At 38.6% G+C, this 10,443-nt stretch overlaps 1 protein-coding gene across 2 annotated transcripts in view; it reads left to right on the top strand.

The window, feature by feature from the left end:
* Positions 1–10,271, top strand: part of dclre1a (DNA cross-link repair 1A (PSO2 homolog, S. cerevisiae)) — an 11,154-nt gene extending 883 nt beyond the window's left edge. The window contains exons 2-9 of one of the 2 annotated variants that reach the window (XM_017483160.3): positions 970–2,394; positions 2,949–3,082; positions 3,409–3,527; positions 3,676–3,819; positions 4,181–4,326; positions 4,709–4,863; positions 6,679–6,817; positions 9,668–10,271. In XM_017483160.3, the coding sequence (XP_017338649.1) occupies positions 970–2,394; positions 2,949–3,082; positions 3,409–3,527; positions 3,676–3,819; positions 4,181–4,326; positions 4,709–4,863; positions 6,679–6,817; positions 9,668–9,876 (2,471 nt within the window). In that variant the 3' untranslated portion in view covers positions 9,877–10,271. Of the gene's footprint in view, positions 1–969; positions 2,395–2,948; positions 3,083–3,408; positions 3,528–3,675; positions 3,820–4,180; positions 4,327–4,708; positions 4,864–6,678; positions 6,818–9,667 lie in introns of those variants that run through there. The other variant, XM_047159331.2, reaches the window with a different exon arrangement.
* The last annotated feature ends 172 nt before the right edge of the window (positions 10,272–10,443 follow it).

The raw sequence follows: 10,443 nt of genomic DNA on the forward strand, positions 1-10,443 counted from the left end.
AAAATGTCTTTATTGTTTAACCTTTTGATATTTTGTTTTTAAAAAAAAAATCACAAAAATACTCTGCTCTAGTGGATATCAAACAATTGCTAACCAAAGAGATTTATCAAATAATATATAGCTTTGTTGAATATGTGTACCACAATTATTTGTGCTTTGTGCTACCTCCCTTTGCCAAGATAACAGCTCTGGGTCTTCTCCTATAATGCCTGATGAGGTTGGAGAATACTTGGCAAGGGATCCGAGACCATTCCTCCATACAGGATCTCTCCAGATCCTCCAAATTTTGAGTTTCATGCTGGAGGACACTCCTCTTCATTTCACCATACAGGTTTTCTATGGGTTTCAAGCCAGGGTACTGGGATGGCCATGGCAGGCCCTTGATTTTTTGGTCATATTTACCAAGGATGCCAATATTAGTGGAGGGCACTGTATGTTAAGACACAGGATCCCAATCCTGGTCCCTGTCCTGCACATTTGAGTGTTTTCTGTGTTCCCAACAGACCTGATCAGCCAATGTACAGCGCTTCCCAAGTTGAAGTGATTGTTATAGCAGGTGTGTTATGACCCAGGAGCAGGGTTGGGAACATGTGTGTTATGATGTAGAGAGTGATGTGATATAGATGTTGGAGCCGGCTTCCCGTCTCTTTCATATACTATATACAACTTTTGGATCCTCTCAGTTGTAATATTTTGCCCCTCCTCCGCAATTCGTCCTTCATTTTTGTTAGAACTCTGCAAATTATGTCTCATTTCAGGTCTTAGGACCATTACACAACTTTGTTTTTCAATTTTAATTTTATCTTTCTGCTGGTTTTACCATATGGTTGGGATGCTTGCCTGGTTGAAGTAAAGTTGTATTCAACTCAATGTTCTTTCGTCCCCAAAAATGAACACCACCCCTTTAATGTATCCTGTATGGTAGGTCTTAATGATATTATTTTCACATTTTGTCTTTGAAAATTTCAGAATGTCCAGATGGCCTAGAGTGCTCCTCCTCCATTCCAAGCCACTACAAGAGGTACAGCCACTCTCTTTTAGCTCACAGACGAGCACTAAATTCCACAGAGTCTGCATCTTCAATACTGGGCCACAGGGCTAGATTCCATCTGGAGCAGAATACATTTAATAAGGATACTATTATTTATAGTAAAGAGAGCTTTGTGGACAGTGCTGTCAATCTGTCTACTGCATCCAGCCAGAGTGCCTTTCCTGCTCACCGATCCAGAGAATCTCGTACTCCTGTCCATCCTAATGCCTTACAGCTCTTGCGCTCACCTGGGCCTGAAGATATTAAGAAAAAGAAAGGCTGGTCCCCTTCTACCAAAGGACCTAGATCTCACACCTCATCTCATGAAGCTAAAATTAGGATATCAACCCCATTGAAAGCAGGAAATATAAGCCATGATGTTCAGACCGGAGAAGTAAAAGAGGAGCCGTGTACTTTAGTTGATGATGATTATATCTCATATTCTCCTCTTTCTGAGATCCCTGCTGAAACAGAAAGGAAGCAGATAAAGAAAAAACTGTTTCACAGTACAGCACTAGAAGACATGAATGAGAAAAATGATAATTCAGATTCATTAATACTGTTCAATGATAGTGCAATAAGTGATGATGACCTGTTTGCTGATATCTTAGATCAGTATGAAACCGAGACAAGCCAAGGAGATCCAGTCGTTAAGGAGTCTCTGTACACCTGTGACCAATTAGAGTCATTAGAGTCACATGAACATTTGACGAGTTCCAGCTGCACAGGCCCTAATGATAGCCCTCATCAGTCTAGTTCCCCTTTTAGCCACTCAAAAGACATGCATGTAGTGAAAGATAGGGAAGATAATCCTCAGCTATCATCTCCTCAAAGCCTGGTCTTGGATCGTCTTCGTGAATGTATATCAAACACTGCACAGTTCAACAGTCTTAATTCTACTTGTGTTGATGTAAAGTCTGAATCTTTGAATCAGGAAATGTCTTCCACTCAAGCCATTTTGGCCACTAGAAAACAAACTCTTTCCATAACACCCAAAAAACCCCAGACCAGAGCAAGAACATCCGGGTTAAAGCAAACTGATATCGGAGTCTTTTTTGGATTGAGACCTTTGAGAGAAAAGAGAGAGGAGGTTAGCACTACTGTGGAAGAGAAACTCCTGGTGAGCTCTGCTTCAGGGAAGAGCTCTGGAACTGTAGAACGGCAGAATAGACGGAGGAAGAACACTGCAGCATCTGAAGCGACCAGGACGAGGGAAGAAGCAGAAGAAGGATCTGCTCAGCCTACGCAAACAGAAGGCAACCGAGGAGCGAGGGCTTGGGGGAGGAAGAGGTGGAACACAACAAGAGCGACAGATGGAGGAGCAGAAGAGGCCAAACGATGCCCGTTTTACAAGAAAATCCCAGGTTAGTTACATTGTTAATGTTTTTGTTTGTTTTGACTTGCCTGCATTGTGACCGATTCTGTTCATGTCTTTGAAATATTTCTTCACTCATTTGTTTTTCTTTGGGAAAAGCATTCCTTTTTTTTTTTTTTTTTTTTAAATACCACTTTGTGCCATCAGATTGGTGTAAAAAAAATGTGGTGGTGGTTCTGTATTCTTTATATAATCTTAGTTTCCTAATATATCATCTTGTGAATGCATGAACAATGAGGACATGAAACTTTTTTCTTTATATTTATTCATATGGCAGGCAGAGAAAATTTGAAACATGATGCAATCCACCAGTGCTGTTGAGTAGGGCTAGGCAATATGATATATAATATTGATGGTTGTAAATTATCACAGTATATTTTTCGTGAGATTGTGGGTTTTCTAAGATTACATTAATTTTCTTAATTGAAATATGATTACATATTTGCTTAGATGACTTGATTGCATCTGTTGCAGTAATGAGGTGTATATACTTTTTGGATTATGTTGCCATTCTATTAATGACTTGACTTTGTGTTTGCACAGGAACGACTTTTGCTGTGGATGCTTTTCAGTACGGGCATATCAAAGGCATCACAGCCTACTTCCTCACACATTTCCACTCTGATCACTATGGAGGACTGAAGAAAACCTCAACTTTTCCTATCTATTGCAATAAAGTAAGCATATCTGTCAGTGTACATAAATGCAGACTGTCCATGAGGAAGAATGCATATGCTCATTTTCAAAGACTTTAGCAATATTTTTAGGGTGAGTCACTTTTTTTTTTTTGGCTGAGATCCTTACCTTTGGGTACAGGAGAGACACAAAAGATGAATTGGAAGTCGATAGAACTCTTCTCTTGGCTTTGAAATTGTGGCTCTACCATTTATCATTCCTGCTTTTCTTATTATTCACTTATTCACCTGAGTAGTGCAGAGTTTCTTGGTGATGTTTTCTTTCTGAAGTATCATGCATGGGTGCGTTGACTGACTTGTCTTGGTAGATAACGGGCAACCTGGTGAAGAGTAAACTACATGTGGATGAGCAGTATATCCATATTCTTCCCATGAATGAGGAATGTGTAGTCGATGGTGTAAAGGTTATCCTACTAGATGCCAATCAGTGAGTTTTTTTTTTTTTTTTTTTTTTAATTATTTTTTTTATTGCTTTTTGTTTTCCTTCAATTACGTTTAAATGATTTTGTACTTTGGTCTGTGACTGTACCTATATATAAGTTGTCAGAGATGTCAGTAATTTGTTTTCTGTCCAGCTGCCCAGGGTCGGCCATGCTGCTGTTGCTGTTGCCAGATGGCCAGACTGTGCTCCACACAGGTGACTTCCGGGCTCATCCGTCCATGGAGCGCTACCCAGAGTTGCAGGGTGACAGGATTCAGACACTTTATCTGGACACCACGTGAGTACTCTAGCCAAATGCAGGCCACAGATCATCTGTTCAGTGCTGTGTGAGGAACCAATTGAGACAGTTTGAGGTCTTGGGCCCTGTTGATCTACACAGTTTAACATCAAGCCTGGCTCGTTGGGCAGCATAGGAAATTCAGTGGTGGTATGAGCTAAAGGCCACTGCTATGTTTTGAATGTCACATGCGTTCAATAGTAGGGATGTACTAATCTCAATATTGACTTGATACCAGTAAGATTTGAGTGTTTGTCAAAACCTGATACTTATGAGACGATTTAACTCTAAGCCAAATGTAAGTCATCCACTTTCATCCTTTTTTTTTTTTTTTTTTTTTTTAAATTTTGGCATACTGCAGGTACTGCAGTCCAGAATATACATTTCCCACCCAGCAGGAAGTGATAACCTTTGCTGCTAATACAGCGTTTGAGCTGGTCACACTCAATCCTCGCACACTGATTGTGTGTGGCACCTACTCAGTAGGAAAGGAGAAGGTTTTTTTGGGTGAGTGATGTTTTTTTGCTGTTCTAGTACCCAGCCACAGCATTAATACATTCTCAGTAGTTGTCAGGAAAGAAAAGAATCCTCTTTAGTGAACACAACATCTGCGCTGATTAACTGATGTGGCTGTATAACAGAAGGATTAAAGGGAAATGTCAAAGATAATTCTTTCTCTCCTGATGTGTCATTGGCTTGAGATTAATTTCATCTTGTCCAACTCCCCCCTCTGTAAGCCTATTCCTGCCAATTTTGAACTCTTGCTGGGAGCTCTGTCCTTTAGTGTCCTCCTGTGACCACTCTTGCCTTACCTTAACTGCCACCTGAAACTGAACTTGTGCAAGATTGAGTTAAACTTTGCATTTCTGTTTTTCTCTCCCCCCCAAAGCCATTTCTCAGGTGCTAGGTTCTAAGGTCTATATGTCCAAAGATCGTTATAAAACCATGTGCTGTCTAGAGTCGGAGCACATCTACAAGTGTATTACCACAGACATGAAGGCAGCTCAGATCCATGTTCTTCCCATGATGCAGCTCAATTTCAAGGTGAGCTGCAGTCTCTATGGAATTTCAAAGCCCAGCAATTTTGTATGCATCCTGTAATGAAGAGCACAAACTAATTTTATATAAATGTATATAATTATTTATTTAAAAAATGTAATCAAATCATGTGCTAAGACTGGGCAGATCATAATTAAAATTCAAAAGTGTGCAAACAACAACAGTGCAAAGATGCATTCTGACATTTTATATCACTTACATGCTGTGTCAGATTATAAAAAGAGCTGTGCTCCATCTAAATCTGCTGTGAGTCAGTTTTCACTTAAATGCTGATACAAGCGTTGACTCGACTGGTTTAAAGTGTAATATTGTCCTGTCCCTGATAGACAGGATACAAAATATGCTAGACTAAGTTCATAATTAAATTTTTTTTTTTTCCTGTAGAAAAAGTGTTCTCTCTTGAGAGCACTGACCTTTTTCTCATCTCCTCAGCAACCCATATCACAAGAATGTCTCTCTTTTACTTTCTCGTATCTTGCAAAAACATGCTACCGCTCTCACTCCTTCGAATGGGATGTACCAACGGCCCGCCACTTTTACCTTGACAGATGATCACACTGTTGCTGAGGCACATGAGTGTCTGATTTGTGTCTAACCAATAAGTGTTAAAACTATTGTCTTGATATACAGGTGCATCTCAAAATATGTTAATATCATGGAAAAGTTCATTTGTTTTTCTGTAATTTAATTAAAAAGTGGAACTTTCATATATTCAAGATGCATTACACAAAGTGAAATTTCAAGCCTTTTTTTGTTTTAATATTGATGATTATGGCTTACAGCTCATGGAAATCAAAAATCCAGTACCTCAAAATATTTTTAATACAGAAATGCCGACCTTCTGAAAAGTATGTTAATTTATGCACTCAGTACTAGGTCGGGGCTTTAATCCTTTTGCACAAATTACTGCACCAATGCAGCGCGGCATGGAGACATTCAGCCTGTGGCACTGCTCAGGTGTTATGGAAGCCCAGGTTGCTTTCATAGCGGCCTTCAGCTCGTATGTATTGTTGGGTCTGGTTTCTCTCATAGATTCTGTATGGAGTTCAGGTCAGGTGAGTTGGCTGGCCAATCAAGCACAGTAATACCATGCTCAGCAAACCAGTTACTAGTAGTTTGGCATGGTTTCTTTTCCTTTAGTTTTTAGTTTTGTTTTTTTTTTAGAAACCATGATTGTGGTTGTGTACTGAACCAGACTGAGAGATTAAAGTCTCAGGAAATCTTTGCAGGTGTGTTGAGTTAATTAGCTGATTAGAGCTCTTCTCAGGTTGATATTTCTGTTTTTTAAATTCTTTATTCTAATATTGAGACTGGATTGAGACCCCCCCCCATGTGCTGTGAACTGTAATCATAAAGATTAAAAGAAGAGAGGCTTAATTTCACTTTGTGTAATGAATATGCTGAATATATGAAAGTTCCACTTTTTGAATTAAACTATGGGAGGAAAAAATGTACTTTTCCTGATATTCAAATTTTTTGAGATGCACCTGTGTATAATCTTGGGTTGTTGAATAAACTGAGACTCTGTGTGTGTGATGTTCTTTAAGGCTAATTGTGACTGTTGGATAAATGCACTTAATTATGAGAAAATTATTAGATATATTCAATTAATGTTAATAGATTAAAGTTTGAAACTTGTTAATGAAGTCTTTTTAATTATAAACATGCACATTTTTCTGTAAGGTATTAAAAGTAGTAGAACAATTAAATAATTTTAAGGTGTTGCTCTAATTACTGTAAAGTTTCTCAGTAATTGTAGTTTATGTAGCTTTTTTACGTTTTCTGAATGTCGTTTTACAGAACTTAAAAACGTATTTGAGCAAGTTTTCCGGTACGTATGACCAGCTGGTGGCATTCAAGCCCACGGGCTGGACCTTTACTCAAGAAGTGGGGGTGGACAACATACAACCTCAAGTCAAAGACAACATCAGTGTTTATGGTATGCAATTTATTTTTCAATGCTTCACTGTCCTTGTTTACTATGCACATGACGACCCATGGTCTTCCAGGAGATTTTCAGGTGGACCTGGAGGAAGGGAGGGGGGGGAATGTATCAATGCTTTTTATGACCTTTGTGGAGCGTAAGTGGTCTTGGATGTTTGAAATCAATAGTCAGGGCTGAAGTAGGCCTTTGCATCAAGCTATGAAATCCAGAACATTAACTTGCTATATTGTATCTCTTTGTGTTAAAGCTTTTTGACCTGTGATGTGATGGAGTAAAAGAGAGTTAGACATTATGATGTGTGAATCTAAAACGGTGCCCACGTTTACATGCACATCAATATACCGAGGCATGTAAATGTCGCAGTCCAATTGCTTGATTCTGATCTCCACTGCTGGAATATGCCTGTTTTAATCAGAAATTTGTTGCATGTAAACACCTTATTCAGAAAATCTACTGAAATGAGATATGTGCTGAGTTGTAGGCTAGGTATTTAGTTATTCGGGCAACTCGGGCATACTTACAACATATATATATATATATATATATATATATATATATATATATATATATATATATATATATATATATATATATATATATATATATATATATATATATATATATATTCTGATCCCTGTATGCAGACAGTAGATTTTGCTTGTACTTGAGTAGATTTTTCTTGTATTTCCTCATTTGTAAGTTGTTTTGGATAAAGGCGTCTGCTAAATGAATAAATTTAATGTATTTGGAATATGGCTGCAACCCGAATATAGATCTTAAACAGAACTTGATGTGCATGTAAGCACAGTCAATGGGAAGGCTTTATTTAGAGGTATTAATAGCAGTGGAAACACACTTCTTTTGGCACAAACTTAAAACTGATTAAATTGAACGGTCCTCTTCAAACACTTTGCATGTAATCTGATAGATTATGGATTACTTGTGGTCTTGCTAAATGAGGAATCTCTCACCAGCCACTAAACTGCATAGTCCATGTTAACATAATCAGCTGATATGTTTTGACTTGAAGAGACTGGGCTCTAATTTCTCATGTTCCTGACCACCAGGGTGGTTTCTTTATGGAACTAATGGAGTTTTCCCAGTGTGCGCAGCAAAACAAGGTTTGCTATCGGAAGGTCGATATCCTCAAAATGAAAGCTGTGTAGTCTAGTGCTGCACCATCTCCAGGAAACCTTACATGTCTCATGGACCATAGTTCTGCCCATTATTGACAGCCCTTTGTGCCTGTAACCCATTAGACTGGTCTGTCTCCTGTGAGCGAATCCCAGAGTAGTGGCGTGTTTATGAAGGATTGGAGGCACTTGTTATAAAAACCAGTAGACGACACTGATTCAAAGTGGCTTTTATTTGAGACCTTTTTTTTGTTTTGTGTTTTTATTATTATTATTATTATTTTACTGGCAATCACTAGGGCTAGGCAAGTCAAAATTGCATGCACTGTGTTGAAGTGGAAACATGTTACAGTGTGGCTGAACATAGAGTCCTGCCAAAGAGATTGACGCTGTGCTATATTAATAAACCCATCAACCTGTCTGCTCTTGCAGATGAGACTGTGGGTCACTGACCAGCTGTTTATGCTTTGTAGAGCACCATAAAAGGGTCGCACTTGTTAGACAATTTAGCCCATTGGTTAAAGTAAGTGATTACGCACACATACTTGAATACGTGCCAAGAGGCACCTTCTTTCATTAAACACCATTCGACATGTGCTGGGTCACCTCCTGGGTGGCACTAAGGGCATTTTTGGTGACATCATTTGTGAAGCAGCAAGATGGAATTTACTTTCCACCTTCATTACATGTGTTCTATGGTCAGTTTGAGTGACGCTTGTTTTCAATCAGGAACACTGAATAATTCTCATTCTCTGTAGAAAACCACATCAGCACTTTTGAGTGGTTTTCTCCTTTGGCCTCAACTAAGATCAGCATTGTTGCTGGAGTGACTTCTCATTCAGTCGATGGCACTAGTGCAGTACCTTGAGTAATTCTATCTCATCAGTGTGGTACAGCATTAATGCAGATTGAGCGATTCTCAACAATGATGTAGAGTATTGAGTGATACTGCTTTCTACTGATGAGAATCAGTGCTTTAGTGACTCGTATACTCAATAGAAACTGTATCGGCACTTGAGTATTCTAAGCACTTTTGTGGCTCTAACCTGCAATAACGATCAGCATCCTGCCACAAGAGGGTGCAAGATCAACACCCTGACTGTTCTTCAATCACCACAGGAAAAAGGTTTTAGCATTGTCCTAATACATCAATGTTAATAAACACTTGTGACTTTGATATGTGGTCTCCACTAGTTATGTAAGGAACCTGCTCCGATGATCCAGAACATAAGGAAGTAGAATGGCAGGTTTCATATGTAACAGTCATACTTACAACTAAGTGGCGGACGGTCAGGTCATCTGGGACAATCGAGTTGACCAGAGGATTAGTGTGATCATTTGCGATTTCAGGAAATAATCACTCAGGAAAATGCCACTTGTACTAGAAGGAAACTACCCTGGTGGTCCTCCACATTTGTCATAGAGCCATGATGACCTACTGTTTTTCAATCTGGGTTTTTAATTTTCACATCTCAGGCTGCCACAAGCAAAATAACTTTTTTCGTAGGCTCTACTCTGGTCATTGCCACATTCCCAACCTGAAACCAGGTATTACTAGTCAACATATAATGTCTGCCTTTTTTTCTTTCAAATTTTTTAATCATATTATACATGCAACTTTGTGTTTTTGTTTTGGTGTGTATTTTTAATGTTCTGTTTGAGGCTTTAAACGATTGTGAGGATTTGTCTAATCATGGCTTTTCTATTACAGGTATTCCATACAGCGAACACAGTAGCTACCTGGAGCTGAAGCGCTTTGTGCAGTGGTTGCGGCCACTGAAAATCATTCCCACAGTGAATGTTGGCAGTTGGAGCAGTAGGAAGGCTATGAACAACTGCTTCAGTGAGTGGCAAGCTGAGGTTAAAGCTCTAAATGCAGGACCAAGGAGTGATCATAAAGGCTCCTGTACAAGACAGTAACTGATCACTGCATCACCACAGTTCAGTGTTGGGCCAAATAGTCAAATTGGGTATTCCTAAATGCAAGCCTGGTTATAAGCCTAATATCTCTTCGCATTTAGAGACATGCAGAGCAAAATTTGGAACCACGGTTTTTACAAAAAGTTTTTAAATTGTTGCCTTTGCAGTGTTTTACATGGGTGCCATTTGCTCATTTTAGTGAAAAACGGTCATTGTTTATCTCAGTAGTTACCAATCAAAGTAATTAGTAATGAATTCACTAAATGAGGTTAATTTTCAGGTAGATTATCTGTTCCAATACACTTCATGTCCTCAAACTTTGCATCATTGCCTATGAATGTGTTTTTAAATGCTTAAAATATGTAGATATTTACAAATAAATCTGTTTAATAATGCTGAAGCCTTGATGTTTTGAATTATAATTTAGAAAGGTTTGTCTTGCTCAGCTGTTTTGAACTTTTCAAAGACTTTTCCATTGATTTTTATAATTAATAAAAAATGATTGGCTTTCCTATGCTCTGACTGTATTGACAATCAGCATATAAAGATGATGTGTTCAAAGAGCAC

This window comes from Ictalurus punctatus, chromosome 13 (genome assembly GCF_001660625.3).
Source record: "Ictalurus punctatus breed USDA103 chromosome 13, Coco_2.0, whole genome shotgun sequence".
In the NCBI taxonomy this organism is placed as follows: domain Eukaryota; kingdom Metazoa; phylum Chordata; class Actinopteri; order Siluriformes; family Ictaluridae; genus Ictalurus; species Ictalurus punctatus.